This window comes from Eublepharis macularius, chromosome 8 (genome assembly GCF_028583425.1).
Source record: "Eublepharis macularius isolate TG4126 chromosome 8, MPM_Emac_v1.0, whole genome shotgun sequence".
Lineage (NCBI taxonomy): Eukaryota > Metazoa > Chordata > Lepidosauria > Squamata > Eublepharidae > Eublepharis > Eublepharis macularius.
The window spans coordinates 36,544,944-36,564,314 of record NC_072797.1 but is presented as its reverse complement, the minus strand read 5'-3'; the positions used below and the strand labels follow the sequence as shown (position 1 = coordinate 36,564,314).

Below are 19,371 nucleotides of genomic sequence, written 5' to 3'. Positions count from 1 at the left end.
TCCAGTGGACTTCATTAACAAACTGTCCCTTTGTGCAGTGCCAGGACAAATTTTGCATTCTCTTTCATATGCCCCGGCAGCTACCAATCAAGGTAACCAAACCTTTTATAACTTTCAGGAACTAACCATTGGAGTCTTTGTTCCAACGGCTAGGTAGGCTAGCCCACCTCAGGGCACATTTTACCCTATAAGAGTAGTGCCCTGGCCCCATTCAAATCGTGCACACTTATTGGATCAGAAGTGCTATTCTCTGGAGGTTATCCTAAGCCTCTTGCTCTCCTGGCTGAGAAGGCTGGCGTTTGAAGCTACTCTCTTCCCTGTGGACTGGACTACTCTTCAGGATAGGTAGATATACTTTGCCCTCCCTCCCTCTATTCCAACTTCCGCATAGCTTCCTAGTACTCTGCATGTGTAACCATTTTTGCTATTTACCCTGTGTGTTTATGCATGCATTTCCCTCTTTCAATAAAACATTGCTCTTTGAAGTTTAAGCACCCGCCTCATTTGCTACTTTGGAATGTCTACCCCGTAGACATTGATGGAAAAGATCCCGTTGTTACTGCCTCTCGCATAGCCATCTTACTTGCTGCTAATTCCCCCACTCTCTATTACTCACAAGGAGACAAATTCAGATAACATTGTGGCCACTATTGCAGCCATGGAAAACCCCTTTAATTGGAATGAGGGCATCCAATAACAGTCCATTCCTTCCAATGGCCTCACCCACTTTCTGAAAAGCTTGGTGAGCACTAGGGAAGGTACTGGTGGCACCCCATTGGAAAGCCCTAATCTACCCAAACATTAATTTTATCTTTTATAAAAAAGGCTCAAGAATTCCACACTGGATGGATATTGGGTAGATATGGAAACACAAAAAAGTTGTGCTTGGTATGAAGGGCATGTGATGAACAATCGGGGTTTACTCTAGCTAAAGATCATATATTCATAGTAATTTTACAAAGACATACGCTCAATCCAGCAGCAGCAGCTCATTTTCCTTCAGGAGCTAGACAAAGGATATATATCTGCAGTCACTCCATCAGTTACCAGGCTCAATTCAAGGGCATGACTATCGCATTCAAAGCCCTTCATGGCCTTGGCCTCTCATATCTGTGCAACCGCCTCTTCCCCTACTTTCCACAGCATTTTTGCTCATCTGAACAGGGTCTTCTTCAGGTACCACCAGGCAGTTGGGCAAAATCAACAGCTGCCTGTACACACACTTTCTCTGTTTGCTAAAAATTCCATGTTAATTAGTTACACTCAGAAAGGTTCCATCTGTTTGTTCAGCTTTATGTTTATTTTCAAATTTTCCACTAGCGTATCCTATTGTATCAGTTCATTGAATGTCTTAACTGTTATTCATATTGTATTTTACTCAGCGAATGTCCTAGCTGTTGGTTATATTGCATTCACTTGCACCGGCCTTGGGTCTCAGGGAGAAAGCAGACTATAAATAAATAAAAATTAAATAAAATCCAGATATAATGCCAAAACACGATTTTGTAATAGGTAGCACCTTCATATGCTCCCCTCCTCTGCATGCATTTCCTACCTCTTGGTTTTCACTAACCAGAGTTTGTTGTAACATCCAAATTAAATTTGGTCACCATCATGATTTGCAACCATGGTCTGAAGTGGGTTTACAAACCACGTTTAGGAGGCTAGTGTCAACCACACTCTTTCAATTTAGATGTCATGCAAACTATGGTTAGCAAGAACTAAGAAATGTGATTGCAAGGAAAAGGGAGCCTGCAGGTTCACTTACAATAGCCAACCCATGGTTTGGTAACTTGTCAGTACGGAGTCAGGAAGAACAGCAACAAAACATTTACAGCCCGGAAAACCCACAACAACCAAAACATTTAAACTTTCCTACTAAATTAGCTGCAGGAAGTCCTAAAAGGTGTTCCTTTATGCTTTGCAATACACAAAGGCTGCATAATCCTATGCACTCTGAAGTCAATGGGTCTTACATCTCAGAAAACACGCTTAGAATCACAATGCCCGAGAACAAAACCAAATACCTCTGAAGAACAAGGAAATTCCTCTCAATTAGGTCTGTGGATTCTCCAAGGGAATTGAAGCTGCAAGCCTTTTATCAAGGAAAAGGTTAGGTTTCATATTTGTACTCTGTTTTCAAGGTGGAGACTGACTGAGCAGTAAACAGAGGACCCTAAACCAGCAGCACCTGGTTTTCTAATCCACAACCGAGTTGGAAGGGTTGCCTAAGGAGATTTAGAAATTCCTTGCGCTTGAGTAGCTGTTCAGTTTCACCAAATAAGGTCTGGATACACCTTAAGCTTCATGCCAGGTGTTGTAAAGGCATGTTGCAAACATGAAACAAACAAATATTAGGAACACACCGTTACTGGCACTTGTGGTATTTTTAGCTTCTATCTTGCATCCCTGAATAAATTCCGTAATAATGGGAGGTGGCTGATATGGACAGCTGCTGAATGTGTGAGTGACAAATACAATACAGTCACCAGAACGGTTCCTTGGGGGAAAATGATGAGCGAGCACAAGAAATGACATGCCACAGTCAGATTCTCAGCACTCTAATATTGCATCCACCCCCCACAACCACTAAATATCACTCTCATCTTAATCAGACAAAAGAAAGTAAGGGCTATATTAGCCATAAACTGTATGAGTACCTTGGATACAAGTCCAAGTAGAACTGTCCTAAAACTTCTCCTGTTGAACTGTCCTTCACTGTGTATAGAGTAACGCTCTCATGCCAAACATGAGGATTGTCTACTTGCTCAAAGACTAGTCCAAGCAGCTGCTGGTAAATGTCCAGTAACCCTTCTGTGACTGCTTCTACAGGGAAGTACTCCTTCAGTTTCTCTTGATCTACTGAGTATCTGAGCTCCTCTGTCTGATTCATATAATAATGCAGATCCCATGCATTAATTCGCCCATCATATTCCAATCCTGTTTCTTGACACTCCTTTTTCTTCAGGTTTAGAATAAACGCTCTCTCTTCTTCACCCAGAAGCTTCAGCTTGTTGCTTAGATCATCTGAAAATGAAACAAAGACTATGCCAATTTATTTAGTCCCTTATACCATGTTATTGCATAACATCCTCTTTTAAAAACCATTTCATTCATAAATGCAGCAGAAGGGAAATAGAGGTCCGGGGGGGGCAGGGGAATCAGATATAGGTAATATATATGATACTGAAGTGACAAATCAGTAAAAGCCTGTTTTGGGACAGCAATGCTAAATTAATGCCTACTTAATGCTTAATATACCTAAGGAATCCCTCTTTAATTAAAAGACCAATAACAAATTTATTGGAGGAGAAACTAGGCTAAATAGAAGAATGTTTAGTATAATTTACTTTAGCTAAACTCACAGAGGACTTTAAACTACTAAGCCAATATCCTTATGGCACATATATTTTCATATGTAAAGTAAGGGTTAAGCCAAGGACTCATTTTATAGCCATGGAGTTTCCAGCCCGCCCCAAAAAGCATATTCCCATTTAAAACTGGATGGAAGCAAAACTCAGATGAAAAAAGCTTCTGACAAGTCCCTCATCAAAGGTGCCTGACAAAATGCAGTAGTAGTGGGATAAGAGGATGAGTTCTTTGGTGGATCATATGTTTTTGAACAACAGAAAACAGGTAGTAAGAGTAAATTAACAGTTTTTTTCACTGGAAGGAAGTAGTGTTATTTAATTTATTAATTAATGATTTGGAATCAGCGATTAGCCAGTTTTGCAGAAGGCACCAAGTTATTCAAGACAGAGAGAAAAGAGTTGATTGTGAAGAACTCCAACAGGATTTCTCTAAACTTAGCAGGTGGGCAACAACATGGCAAATTATGTGCAATAGAAGTGTAAAGTGATGCCTATATGAGCAAAATATCATAATCACATACTCACTGATGGGGTTTGAACTGGTGGTAACTGACCAGGGAAAGCTCTTGGGATAACTCAATGGTGGATAACAAAAGGAAAATGTTGCATCACTGTGTGACAGTATTTTAAAAAGGACAAATTTTACATTAAGGAAAGGTAATGAAAATGAAAGGGTCATTACTGTAATGCCCTTGTATAGATCTATTGTGCAACTGCATTTGGAATACTTTCTCTGGTTCTAGTTTCCACATCTCAGAAAATATTGTAAAGCTGGAAAGGGGACAAAAAGGCAACCAGAGTGTTCAAGATGTTAGAACACTTTTCCTATGATGGACAGCTAAAAAAATTGTGGCTTTCCAGTTTAGAAAAATGACAACTAATTGAGGCATGACAGATGTTTATAAAGCTATGCATGAAACACAGAAAGCAGTTAATTTTCTCTTTTTCAAAACACTTGGGCTTGGAGATACTCAATAATGCTGATAGGCAGTAGTTGCAGGACAAAGAAAACACATCTTCATGCATGATACTTAACTTGCTGAACTCAGTGCTTCAAAATGTAGTAGTGACAGCCAATAGCTTAGATGGCTTTAAAGGGAGACTCAACCAATACCTGACTCAACACAGCCTCTGTGTTCTTTGAATATCAGATGTTGCCAGCTGAATGCAGCATAGGCCTCTGTGGAACTTCTAGGGCATCAGTCTGGCCATTATGGAAAACAGGATGCAATAGGTGGATAGAAGGGCAATCGGCCTGATCTGGCAGGACTCTCCTTGTGCTTTGCTTCTTTTTTTCTTTAGTTGCATTGGATTTACAATGTACAAGACTCTGGGATGTTAAATAGGTGCTCTAATTGCTTAGCTACCATTGTTTCTAGTTAATGAATGGTTTATAAGGCATTACGTAGTCTTTCTTCTTAATGCCCTTACTTCAAGTGTTCTCTCGCACTCTCCAATTATGCATACGTGACTGTCCTTGTTAGGATGACTGCCGGACTGATTCTTGTGGGGCCACTGAGATTTAGCACAGCCAGCAGAAGCAGACTGGGGAGCAGCTGTCATTCCATACTGATCAGGTGGGAGGGGAAGGACCACCAGGGAACTAGGTAATTGCAGCAATTCCCCAACTGGGTTCTTTATTGTTTCACATGACAGACCAACATAATTTCCAGCTCTTGTAGAAGGAACAGTTACATCACTCTTCCTCATCTGCCAATGCCGGATGGCCCCCTTCTAAATCCTTCCTCAAGTGTGCACTGTCTGCTGCCTCTCTGGATTGGGTCCAGCCCCCTTCAAGCTTCATTCCAGTTGCACCCATGCTCTCAGTCCAAAGCTTCATCTGTGCTAGCCAATCCTTTCTTAGCCTGCTAGTAAGAGACCAGATGTGCCTGATCAGCTTTCCCAGATGCTGACCCTGCTTTTCCATCCTGTCCTTGGATTGCCATCTGCCCTTGCTCAATTTCTGCCAAGCAAGCATCCATCAGTGTAGACCCTAGAGAAGTGCCTGCCCACTCTTGCTTGGCTAACCGAGGTCTGCCACAACACAGCAGTTGCTACTTCCAAAGATAAAGCTATAGCTTCTCCTGCCCCCCTTCCCAAAAACTTCACAATTATTTTCACAATAAACCAAAGAATCATATTTGATATTTGTAATATTACATTACATATAAATAAAACAGACCTAGAAATGCTGTTACATTATCTGTGATCTTCGCAGTATTTAGCTCCAGTACAAAGTTGGCATGCGTACTGTATCCTAGAAGTTCTGCTAATTTTGCCCTCAAAGGAAGCAACTGCTGAAGAATTTTAGCATTTTCCTAGGGAAACAATTAAGGTTTTTTGTTATTTCATATAAAAAAACCAAGGTCTGCCTTAAATTGCAGCAACAACACAGGCTTTGAATGATATAGGCTGAATGACTCGCACACTGTCAGCATGTTTAAAAACGTTGGAAATTTTCTTATATATTCAAAGCAATAATTTACATTTCTTCTTCTTGGAGAGGTGGGCCATTGCTCAGTGGTACAAAGTTTTTATTAAATTGCTAGTAATCCATTTTCTTAAAACTCATCTGCTTTACAGTTACATACTCCACTCTAGAATCAGTGTGATTACTGCATTTGATTGTGTCTAATCAACAAAAGTTCAGTTTCAAAGAAGCTGCATTTCTTGCAACCATACATCACAACTACGCTGAATCATACCTGGATTGACATCAAGGATTAGTAATGTATAATAAACACTCTAGGAAAAATGGCATCTTTGTTTGTAACTTAGTACCTAAAATAGGAACAATGCCACACGTAGAACAATAAATTCCTCATGAATTTTTACAACATGCTTTGCCCAATTAAAAACATAATCCAAAAAATGAGCCAGTAGTGATCTTTATGAACTTTTACTGCTTAAGATAAGATTCAGTTAATTAAACAGAATTCATTAAAATAATGTCAAGCAGAATAGGGGCAAGGCATATTAGTACATGAAAATGCACATAGCCTTGGGACATGTGCCATTTTGCAAAAATTTATTACAAGTTTTCACCCAACTTAGCCACAAATTCTTACCCCTTAAATTAACCTTTTAATTAACCACAGTCTTTAAATTAACCTCTCTCATCTGTGCATTCAATTACCAACTGAGCAAACAGCTTAAAGCCAGTTCTTAAAGCTCGTAAAACTGAAGTATGAAAAGGATTAGAGTTGAGTTTCCTTTTATCTCACTGTTTCTATTCATCACCTTATTTTGCAATTCTACCAGCACTCCTAGTGCTGACTGGCAACTGCTCCTCATCATCTAAGGAAAAGGTTCTTCTAGCACAGCAATTTAAGATCCCATGGAGGGAAGATACTAAAGACTAGACCCAGGGCATCACTCTATGCGCTGGAGAGCCAAGCGTGATATAGTAGCATGATGATGGACAATGAGGAAGACTCAAGTTCAAATCCACATTCAGTCATAAGACACAATGAGTGACCTTGGGACAGTTATTGTCTCCCTCCAAAAGCAATCTCACGCAGATGTGAGGCTTTGGATAACCTCAACATTCACTGCCCTGGGCTTTCTGGACAGATGTCCAACATGAGAATAATCCCACACCAATTACAATAATAAATTCTTCTTGAATTTTTACAGTAATCTTCTCTGCCCTGGACTTTTTGGACTCAACTCAGGATAAAAACGGAAAAAAGTAATACATACATACATAGCATGTGTATGTATGTATTTCTTTTACATCTAGTTTAGTTAGCTCTGCCCTCTATTATCTCTTCTTTTGTTTATGGATATGACGTATCTCTCATACCTCTTTGCATCTTATATTAAAAGATCTTTCCATTTTTCGTCTGGTGTCTGGGACACTGCACTTTTTCAGAACAGGAAAATAGTGAGGATATTTCAAGGTAACTTTGTATCTGTCTGTTTCAATTTTCTCTAAACTACTGATGAAATCTTCTGGAAGAGCACCTGGGAAACATATTTTCACAGGATTTAATAAAAGGTTATTGTTCAGCACACACTTCTTTAAAATATAAAACATGCTTGAAGTGGCTATCAATGTGATTATTTAATTACCAACTTACTTTTATCGCCAAAGGAATCACAACCCTGGAATTGATATATTACACAAACAATCAAATCTGTTAACAGCACAAATACATGCTAATCCATTATGAGAAAAAAAAGTGAATAAAGCTTTCCAAATGTAATCATTTTAATTTGACAGGGACACGAAGTTAAAAAGATGAAGATATTGTACTTCCAAGATAACAATATATATTAGAGTTCTCAAACAATGAAGACAGCTCAGTATCTTTAAGGAAATATTTCAAACTAGGCAGAACTAGTCAAAAGGGCTGATACATCTCGTGGTGAAAAAAAGAAAGCCAACAGAAAATGAAGAGAAAATGAGAGAAAAAATGGAAAATATGTTATCAGGACTGAAGACATGAAGGACTCTGATTAAATATACCTAGATGTCCAATACTAGGACTGAGTGTTTTAGTTGTGCATTGGTTTTGTTAGCTGGGCACTTGCAGCTTTTATTGGCTTGTTAGGCACTTTAAGTATAAGAAAATAAGTTGTAATATAAATGTCTTGATACTAATAAAGGGTTTACCCGTGTCTATGAAGCTATTTGCTTAATTTATACATCATTTATCAACAGCAATTCTTAAACAAATATACTTACGAAGTTCATCTTGAGAAAATAACAGAAACGTGTTTTCTTCATTAAGATTTTTGTTGAAATCTATGCACAGCTCACTCAGTTTCTGCTTTATTTTCTTGATTTCCTGAATATTGAGATATTTTTTAAAAAACCCGGAGCAGTGATGATGAAGTGATTTATTTGTACAGTTGCTCCCACTATCACTACATTAAGAAATACTGTTTATTTAAAAGATTTTTCTTAAAAATAAAAGGAACCAAGATATGCAAAAGAAACCAAGACACCAGGTACAGGCTGGATCCTAAGTCCTGTGAACAAAAGCAGACTGCAGAAGTAAATCTTCCCAACTTACTCTTCCCCAAGCATTCTCACACACCCCAGCCAGTAACGAAGGTCAGATCACCCCCTCAATAATATGCCACGAGGCACAGGAAAATGCATGAAAGAGGTGAATGAGATAGAATTACTGCTCTGCATCCTATGAGAGTAGGAAAGCCTTTGATCCCCCCTCCTTCCTGCAGTGTCCACTGGCCACCTTATTGTCCAGGAGGGTCCCCCAAATCTTCAGCTGAGGCTTTTTGAGATGCCAGGTCTGCTTGGGGCAGAGAAAGAAGACTAAATGCTGCTTCTGGGAACTGTTTTAATTTCTGGGAGGTCAGGATCAACTCAATATGTTGCACAAAGTTACCAAGCCGCTGGAAATCAAATGTATTTCATGTTTAGCTAGAAGCACATAGTTTAAAATACAGATGGAAAAGTAACATTTACGAAAGAAACAAAATTCCAAAACTTCAACATGTAAAACAGTGTAAATGTTTCCTGTCTGCGTAATATTTTAATCCTTTTTCTATTAATGCTATTATCAATTGTGTAGAAACTTACAACAGTAGTTCCTAGGACAGCAAAAGAATTACATTTTCAGACCTTCAGAATAAAAGGAAAATGACAGCTTCCTTGAGTATCACAAAGCAGGAGTATCACAAAGCAACTAGGAGAGAGTTTTATTAAATACAATTGTGCTGTACTTGAATATTGTGTGTTCAGAATTATGCTTGTTTTCAAATGTCTGCAGCCCACAGCCTGTTGGATTGGGTCATTGATTGTACTGACTTCCACTATGTAATCTGCCTTTTTAGTGAGAAAGGTGGACTATAACAACATAAATAAATAAAAATAATTAAATAAAAACTCAACACTACACAGGTTAGGTACCCAGGTGCCATAGTAAGCAAACTTGTTAAAATGCACCTGACTTCAGGGCAAAGAAGCTGATCTAAGAGCAATCCTGAAAATCCTTGACTAAACCATCTTAGAGACTTCGATTCTGTAAGATCCTACAGGCAGAAGTTCCTCTGGTAGGACACAACAACTTTTCTACATAGGAGGAAAGGGAGATTTTTGCCTATTTCTCTCTGACTCCAAGTTTGCTCCCTACTCTGTTACTTCAAGTCTACTAACACTTTTGAGTGGGCATAAAAGTGAGAGAGGATAAGTGGTGAAGAGTCTTTCCCTAGCACAATTCCATTCATGTCACTTATGATCCAACTCATAATTACAGGTGATTTATCGTCATCAACCTGGAGAATTTTCTAGTAAGTCAAAAGTTCTGAAGTGGTGTTTGGCCACCAAAATTATCATAATTTGACAAATCTCATTTTTACTTCTACTCCTATCAGATACTACTAATTTCATAAGACTGTCTCAGAACAAAGTTTAAAATGGGAACACAATAAGCTTTCTTTTCATTTTAGAAGATGCCAAACTCACAGTCTGTACTTCTGTAGGAAGATGAAGCCCATTCCTTTCGCCCATTTTTATTGACTTCTCTAAGTATCTTTTGGCTTCAGGCTTTAAAGACCCAATGTCACATGTTTTCTGAAATATAAAACCGTAACAATTATCTATTTTGTATCATCATAGTTAAAATCTTATTGAGCATTACAGGAGTAACAAGTGCTGATTATCTGTGTTCTTTTGCACAACATAAATGTTAAAGCAAAAAAGTGAAGTTGGATTCTACCCTAAGCAGTTTTCTATATACACAACACACACTCCTGATGCCTGACATCAGAAGAGTTTGATTGCTCACCTGCAAAATTACAAATTGTGCTAGACAGCCATCTTTATTTGTATAATCTTTTCTTCTTGTACAAATATGGTTTTCTACACTGATGCGGAGATCAAAATCATAGCAAAATTTACATTAAGTTAATAGCAGCTAGCATTCAGACGTGGAGCCAAGTCTTAAGGTTACGTAGTATGTGGCTGAAGCAAGACTGGAACCAGGGACTTCCTAGTCATAGCTCAGAAATACATCAAACTATTAAATTAATCCAATGGTCAATATTCCATTCTTAGGCAAAGTGCACAAGCATGCAGTGGGTATGCAGCTTTAGGTTGTCTTGGAAGAGACAGAATATGTAATTTCACTACAATCTGGATTCAAGCATGGTTTTGGGATGCAAATGACCTTGGTCACTCTGACAATCTTTGCTGGGACAGCAGGAGGAGGAACACGTCCCTGTTGATTCTTCTGGTAGTCAAAAGTCACAGACAGAATCACAGATGGTGGCATCTTTCAAGAGAGGGTGGCTGGGTTGGGGCCGAGGTGCACCATACTTCAGTGATTCTACTTTTACTTGACTTGTAATTTCCTGTGCTTCTTCACTCCTGAGTAGTTACGCTATAGGGTCTCACAGCCATTTTTGCCTCTCATGCTTCGGAAGATCTACATCTGCTGGAAGATGCCATCTGGGAATTTGGACTGAGATGCCAACAATATACAAATGTACGTCTGCCCAATGGGTAGACAAGGCAGGTCTCCCAAAACCCTGGACAAATGCTTGGAGAAGATAATAGAATGGATGAAGGCCCAAAAAAGAGTGAAGTTCAGTCCCAATAAGACAGAGGTACTGCTGGTCAATGATACTAGCACCTTTGCATTTGAAGACCGAAGAGTAGGTCACTCCTACAGGACAGGCTCATGGAGTAGGTGGTGCTGGACTGTAGCCTGCAGTCGGAGACTTATGTCTCCACGGTCTGTAGTACCTTCTATCAACTTCTGGTAGTATTCTAGCTATGGCCATTTCTCCAAAAACATGACTTAGCCACAGGTCTGTGCTCTGATTACAGTGTGAGATTACTGCAATGCTCTTTCTGTGGGGCTGACTTTGAAGACCATCTGGAACTTCAAGTAGTTCAAAACACAGCAGCCAGCCTATTGTTAGAGGCTGGATACAGGGCTAGTATTATCCTTGTGTTAAAGAATCTGTCAGTTTATTTCTGGACAAAATTTAAAATGCTTAAAAATAAAACCTAAGATGGTAAATAGGTTGGGGCTACTTGAAGGATCACCTTCTCTTACACTATCCAGCCTACTAATTAAGTTCCAATCTCTGTTCCCCTACAAAGATGATGAGGCAGGCAACAACTAGAGATGGGATTTTCTTAGTGGTAACACACTTCTGGAATGCCCTTTCATAGTACCTAGATTATTGTCATTTAGATACGAGGCCAAAACATTTTTGCCAAGACTTTTATCTGTAGGATTACATTCATTATTTTAGTTGTTTTTATGGTCCGCCTACAGCTTGAAGGCTGTTGTTGCTTAGTTTTTATACTCACACAATTTGCCTGATGGACCTTTGCCTCTGGACCTTTAATTCAGCTCCTCCTTATATTACCTTAAACTTTTTCCTCAGGAGGGCTCAAGTCACCACCAACGCTTCTTATATTTCCACACACAGAGCTTCAAGTGTTTTTTACTTTATCTAGGCTTTTCTCTCAAGCGCACCTTCCCTTATGTTTTTGTTCTATATATAGCTGCCACCCTGATTCTTTCAAATGTATTTTGCTGCCACCAAAGGCTTTTGCCTTAAAACTCTTCAGTTTAAAGGGTAACAAAGGCTTGTTATAGATGGTAGTTTAACAGAATAGTCAACACATTAATCTGGTTGTGAGGTAAAAAAGGATCTTTTTCCCTCTTAAACTAAAGTAGAATTTATTTATAAGTACATAAGTGTGATGGTTGCAGAGTTTTGATAGGTGTATTGGTTTCAGAAGAGTTCTTAAGCTTGGAGGTTTCAAAAATAATTTTACCTTCTTAAAGATAAATTCAGACTCAGTAACATAAGACTAATTTTCCACACATGTTCACTAACAAACTAAACTCTCATCTAATCCACACAGATTCACTCAGGCCTTTCTACACAGCTTGCCTGACCTGGACAGAATAATTTCTCTCTCAGATATACACAGGCTGACTCAAGCTCACATAATTTGCCTTATTTACCCAGGATCATTTCTCTGAGACACCCAAGACTGACTTAACCAGAATCTCCTGCCTAATTCTGTCTTAGAAACACACGAACTTTCTCAGGCTCCACACAGTTTCACTGAACTTGACAGAATTAGTAGTTTTCAAAAGCATACTGACAGCAGAACCACAAGTGACAAAAGGCACAGATTGGACAGTTGTCAGCTTCCCTCAAGTTTTGATGGGAAATGTAGGCATCCTAGTCTCGCAGCTTCGCTCTCTGACTGCTGTCCAATGGACTTTTCAACTGTCACTTGTCCAACATTCCGCCAAGCTGCCTACATTTCCCATCAAAACTTGAGGGAAGCTGACAAGTGTCCAATCTGTGCCTTTTGTCACTTGTGGTTCTGCTCTATAGACTCTCAAACTCTACACAGTTTTCCTGACTTAACTAGAATGAACCTCTCTCTAAGATACATGAAGGCTGACTGAAAACCTTTCCCTCAGCACTGACTTTCCCTCAGCACTGACAGCAGTTCACTTCTTCCTCTAAGGTACAGCTTCCATCCAATCTCAGCAGATTCCATTCACGCATCCGCCTCCCTCCTCCTGTCCTCAGAAGCCTGCACAGTAACAATTTTTAAAAGCCCCATATTAGCAAGCATAAATAAAACTCAAATTAAATACATGACATGCAAAATATTACAAGCTATTTTATAGGCTTTCTACTAGAATTTATTTTTGATGTTTTATGCCAATGGACATTGTATTTATATTATTTTAATGCTAATTTTATAAACTGGCAGTGTCTTTGCTTGAGATTGTGTAATGTTTTGTTGATAGCTACTATCTTTTTACTATTGTATCATTTCTACATTGTTAGTTTCCTCAATCAGGATTTGGAGAGGTGGCCAATTTTTTCTTCTGATAACCCAGTAATTGGCAATGATATATGAATGCTGTAGTTTCTGCACCTCTACCTCACAAGTGTGCAGAGGACTGATAGTATGTGAGAATGAATATAAGGCTAATACACAAATATTTGTTTTGTTGAACTGTAGATTGAAGTCTGCCAGTTGTTCAATCACACTGGGCTTTCCCATAGCAAACAGAAGTGTTTCATATGTTTCATCAGACGGCACTCAGAGGCACTTTTTGAGGAAGGATAAACTTAGCTCAACTAGGCTGCGATCTTTACACTCATATTTGGAAGGCCCTTTCTTGGGTTGCCACCCATCTGACCTAAATTGTGGGGGCACTTGAAGCAGGGCCTCCAAAGATGATGGGACTGGTTGGGTAGGTTTTATAAAGGAGCAGGCACGCTGATCCTAATCCATAATGAACTTTAAAGTTCAATACTAGCACTTTGGGTTGAGCATTGGGTGGGATTCAGCCAGCTTTTTCACATACTGCATCCCACATGACTTCTTCTTTTTTAAGTCCCATAATCTCTAGCACAGCCTTCTCTTATTCATCAATTGAAAAGCTAGCTGGGTACAAACCATTAATTGTTTTGTCTAACCTTTTTATTAAGAAGAATGTGAGGAAACACACATGAACAATAGCAACTGGAATACAACACAGTTGTAAAATACCATTTTCTTCTTCCCAGGTGGTTACGTGGGTGTAGAAACACTGGAGCATTCCTAAACATGCCCTTGCTAGCCAATGTTCACAGCTACAAGAAATTATACTGTTAAAAATCACAGATAAATTAAATATTTAAATTCTCTTTGTGGATTTATCCTTTACAATAGCTTGGAATTTATTCTTGACTGTACAAAAACCAGGGAAATTTCCCCCCTAAAATTGAACACAAAGAAGGTTTTTTTTTTTTACAATACATCTACTCTTTTTTCTATTTAATACAGTTGGAGTCCACTAATGCCATAACATAATATCAAAGCAATCTTTACATTATGCAGCCACCTTTGGTGTGAGACATCTAATTCATTCCTGTTCTTTGCAACATGATTCTTAATTTAGATGGGGTAGTTTAATATACTGGAATACAGGAGTGCCCATTAGGTCAGCTGTCTCTATATTCATAAAAAGCAAAGCTGGAAGGAAGGAGGCAATTAGACAGACTGCAGGTAAGGATACGTTCACTTAATTCTTGTTTTGTATGCTAGAAACACCCAGAATGTTTGTGGCAATCCTGGATTGACTTCAGGTAGGAAGGGCAGCAACCACTTCCAGTTTTATCTCAGTCACACCTCAAACTTGGTTCCATCTCAAGGAATGATTGTCTTCAGTGAAATTATATTCATTATCTAGTTAGTCACCCTCTCTGAGAATCCCATCTTAATGAGAGTCTAGAATTCAGGCTGTCTCTTCCCAATGACTGTTTGATTCTCCTGCCTCTCTATTCTCCATTTTCTTCATTCTCCACAAGCAGATTTCCAATTCCCCAAAGCTTATCGTCGTTTGCCATATAGATGCCCCACCTCAAGTCTATATCCTACCACCTTTTGTAGTCCAGTTACAGTGCCAAAGCATAGTATCAAATACAAAATAGCCTTCAAACTACTAGATTCGTACACAGATGTACACAGAAAAATTGATGACAACAGCACCTGACTCTAACTATTGCATATATACTAACTGGGTGCAAAACAAAATAAACTGGATTCCCAATCCCTTTGCCATGAGAAGAAAAGCAAGCTGTTTCAAAGAGCACTTTGGCACTCAAGAGCAATGTTTTAAGGGAGTGCAGCAGGCTGGAGAAGAAAACGGAAAAGGTCTGTTTTGGAAACAGAGCTCTCATTAAGGTTCTTTTGCTTGAACTCAAAATATACAGCATGATGGGCAAACTCTGGAAAAATCTTGCCTCTTGGCTCTGTCTAATTACTTGTGAAGGTTCTGGTTCTTCCTCAATGTATATTTGTAGAAATGTAAAAAAATTAATAAAACGTTAATTTGAAAAGAGACAGGATGAAGTACCTAGACAGAGGCGTTAAGCTGCTTCTTTTGATCATCAGCAATAACAGTGACAGGAATTAAGTTATGTTTCAGGAGAACACATCTAGGCAACTGAGCATCATCAGTTTTAAACAAAGATATCTTGAAAAACCTCTGACAAGACAACACTCCAATGAACAGTGAAGTAACATCACAAACATGACACGCACAAAGTATTAAAAAATTAAATGCATAAAATTCTACAATCAAGTTAATAAAGTAGTAAAAATACTACTTGAAGTGACAAACACTTGAAGAAAACCAAAACATGATACACAAGATGTAATTAGAGTTTCCTGTGTAGGAAATGCATTGCACGAAAAGCACAGGAAGCTACACTCACAGTAACTTTACATAAGTAAATATTTTCAAAACCATTTACATGCAGCTCAGTAAATTGTAAGCCTGTATTCTACTACTCCACTAAGCAAAGATTGAAGCCTTCCTCTAATCTAAGCAGCCTTCTTCCAACTTGGGTGGTTCTACCCGCCACAAAACTTCCTCAAGCCTAAGGTAGGATTCCATTCACTGTATTTATCATAGTAAAGTGCTTCGCTAACTACAGGCACTTTTAATATTTATTAGTGGCAAATAATATACATTAAGAGCTATGCTGATGCTGGGGGAAACAAATTTGTAACAACTTGCCTTAATTTAAGCTTCCATTTGTCAGAATAACTTATATTTTGGGGCGTAATGAGAAAAACATGCACTATGCTGTGTGTTATTGCAAACACAGAAACTAGGGTAGGAGCATGTAGGCACACTTACACATAACATTTAAGTTTGTAAGTTATAAGAGGAAGCATAGAGAAGGAAGAATGATAGTTAAAAATGTAGAAAAGAGCAAGAGTCCAGTAGCACCTATAAGACTAACAAAATTTGTGGTAGGGGATGAGCTTTTGTGAGCCGTAACTCACTTATTCAGATACCAGAGTAGTGGCTCACGAAAGCTCATCCCCCGTACCTCTAATTTTGTTAGGCTTACAGGTGCTACTGGACTCTTGCTCTTTTCTACTGCTTCAGACAGACTAACACGGCTCCTCATCTTGATCTAGTTAAAAATATGTTTCATGTCATATTAATGTTGCTCAGCGAAAGAGATATTGAACACAAATGTTACCACCTAAATGTGTGCAAACTTCCCCAAATACGTAAGAACAAAAGAAAAGAAAAGGCCTGCTGGATCAGACCAAGGGCCCATCCAGTCCAGTATCCTCCTTCACACAGTGGTCAGTTGCTTGGAAGGCCAACAAACAGGGCACAAAGGCCAAGGCCTTTCCCTGATGCTGTCTCCTACTGCTGCTATGGAGAGGCTGACTGCCTTTGAATATGGAGGTTTCCTTTACTTACCAGGGCTAGTAGCAATTGGTGGAACTATCCTCCATAAATATACAGAACCTATATACAGCAATTATATACCACCTTTCGTCCATCATGGAACTGAGCAGCTTACACAGCATTCCCAGATCAACTGTCCAGATGCTGACCAGATCCAAGTTGCTTTCCGTGGCTAATTTATCTTCCTCGCTGCTTACCTGTAAACGGACAATCCTTTGGAACACATCTTCTCTCATGCTCATCTCAACATCAAAATGAGAAAGCCTTTTATCAGCATCTGTGCTCGCTGCACGCACATCTTTGTCAGGTGACACATGCTGCGGGAAATCCAGCATGCTTCTTTCCACTATTTAAAAGAAAAACCAGAATAAAATAACAAGTGCACTAGGCAATAACCATACAAATTAGCCCACCTTATTCCAGTTAATGAAAAAGATTGTTCCAAAGATGAACAAATTAGTGAAGGGTTTTTTAAAACACTGTTACCACAAAATGGGAACGTGACTGGGGTATTGCACTAACACCTGAACAACGGACATTGATTTGGCCATCAAAATTCTTCAATAATCCAGTAATAAATACTAGATGACATTCAAAATTATAACACATTGGCACTATACCCCCCATCAATTGGCTGTAATGACCAAAAAATACCCTCCACATTGTTGGAGGAAATGTGGGGAAACAGCCAAACACATGTATTGTCGGTGGAACTGCAACAAGATAGTTGGTTATTGGAAAGAGATCCTGTACAAAATAGTACGGGTTACAAGATTCCCCTCCAACCTCACGTAATGTTTTTGGAATTATGGCAAGATATAACCTACTATAAGAAAAGAATTAATCTCAACTCTTTTAAGAGCAGCTAAGGCATCAATTCTGGCAAACTGGAATTCAAAGCAATCTCCGACAGTGGATCAATAGTATGCCAAAATTTGGGATCATCTCATCATTGAAAAAATTACAAACTTCAAAATTCAAATGAGAATAGTAAAACCACTAGTTTGTATGAAAAACGGATGCCATTTACTGAATATATTATGGTCAATAATACATAACCATCTAATAAACTATCTAATAAACTATATAAAATGATATGGGGCTCATAAGAAATAAAAACTATACCAATAAGTTTGTGCATGGAAAAATGTAAGTCAAGTATTAAGATATTAGTTATTGTTACAATCTAAGTTATAAATGTAATCTTATTTAAGCACGTTATTTCTTCTTGTGTGTTATCAATAAAAATAATAAAAAATAAAAATAAAAAGATAATTGAGCAAGTAAAATGCTGCACATTAAAAAAAAACCTGTTACCAATGCATTCCTTAGATAACCGTTTGACTCTCTTCTATGTATACAAGCTAAGATAAAGTCAAGTTGACTATATACTGTAATTAATGAAGGGAGAAAGCAAAGGTGTTTCCAGAAAGAAGTACAAAGAACAGCAGGGGTAAAACAGAGTTTATAGAAAATGCTCTTTGTGGAGAAGATTTTAAACATATTTATGAATATTTTATATGCATGAACTGAAAAGCAGTGGTATTAGAATAAAACTATCAAAAGTTTTAAGAAGCAGATCTTGAAGCAACGCTATACATTCTTCTTTAATATGCCCTTATATTATGGTAAAAGAAACTGGCGTACTACAACTGTCACCAAATGTGAACAAGACAGGTCATTTAGCTTTTACATATCCGTTCCCCATGCATACTATTCACTGGCTGAATCACCTACTAATTAAGAACCTTGACGAAAAAGAAATATCTCCACCTGCTGGGAGTTAATTTTAGACCTTTTACACAAAATAGCTAATTTAACTAATGAACACAAAAGTACAAACATCTGTATTTATTATTTATCACATTAGTATCCTGTACTTCTTCCAAGGAGCTCAAGGTAACAATATATGAAGTTATCCATTTTTATCCTAATCATTCCGTGATTGTGGTTAGGCTAAGAGACACAAGGTCACTTAATAAACTTCCTAGCTGAGCATGGATGTGAATCCAGGCTTTCCTCATCCAATTGTTCTTAGATCAGTCCTGCCTGCTTCTGCTTTCTAAGACTTTCGTCAATACTTTCCACTTTTCAAGGATGTTCTCTGTACCCATGAATTAATGGTAACATTCTTCAGGATACATCACAGTGGACACATGGGGCTGAAAATGTTCTATGCAATCTGTATGCCTACACAGCACCGAGAATTCAGTTTCCAGTCTAACATATAAGAACACAAAGTCCATTTGCATACCTGAAACTATACAACTTAATAAACCACAAGGTTTCTGCACAGCCCACATTCTGGTTGCTGCCAGTCCTTTATTAGGAAGTGACATACACAAGAGGTCTCCCAATAATAAATAAATATATACTGGAGCACCTTGTGCACCGAGCATGATTTGCTTTTGGATTACTGGCAACTGTACATCTCTTAGAAGCCCTTTAGTCTCACAAATGTCTTTTCCTGCTATTCCCTTCATATATTATTTATAGTCCACCTTTCTCAGTGAGACTCAAGAAGGATTACAAAATTTGATTAAAAATCTGATAAAAACTCAGTCTTATAGCATCCCACCTGACCCTCCAATATATCTTAACTTAAAGATTTGGTTTTCTTTCCTGAAGCACCATATTTGATTTCACACTGAGCCATATTGTCTAGAGCCACAGGTTGCAGACTCATGCTACAGAACCTGAGAAGACTGCAAAATCATGCAGCTGAAAGTTAATTACATACTATGCAACATATAATGGAATTGTAGCTACTACTA

General features: G+C 38.4%; 1 protein-coding gene across 2 annotated transcripts in view; it reads right to left on the bottom strand.

The window, feature by feature from the left end:
• The window catches only part of NLN (neurolysin), a 44,733-nt gene that overhangs the window by 14,379 nt on the left and 10,983 nt on the right, over positions 1-19,371 (bottom strand). For both annotated transcript variants that reach the window (XM_054987541.1, XM_054987542.1), the window contains exons 3-8: positions 16,795-16,943; positions 9,808-9,915; positions 8,062-8,164; positions 7,177-7,337; positions 5,554-5,689; positions 2,661-3,027 (exon numbers count right to left, since the gene is read on the bottom strand). In XM_054987541.1, the coding sequence (XP_054843516.1) occupies positions 2,661-3,027; positions 5,554-5,689; positions 7,177-7,337; positions 8,062-8,164; positions 9,808-9,915; positions 16,795-16,943 (1,024 nt within the window). The remainder of the gene's footprint in view (positions 1-2,660; positions 3,028-5,553; positions 5,690-7,176; positions 7,338-8,061; positions 8,165-9,807; positions 9,916-16,794; positions 16,944-19,371) is intronic.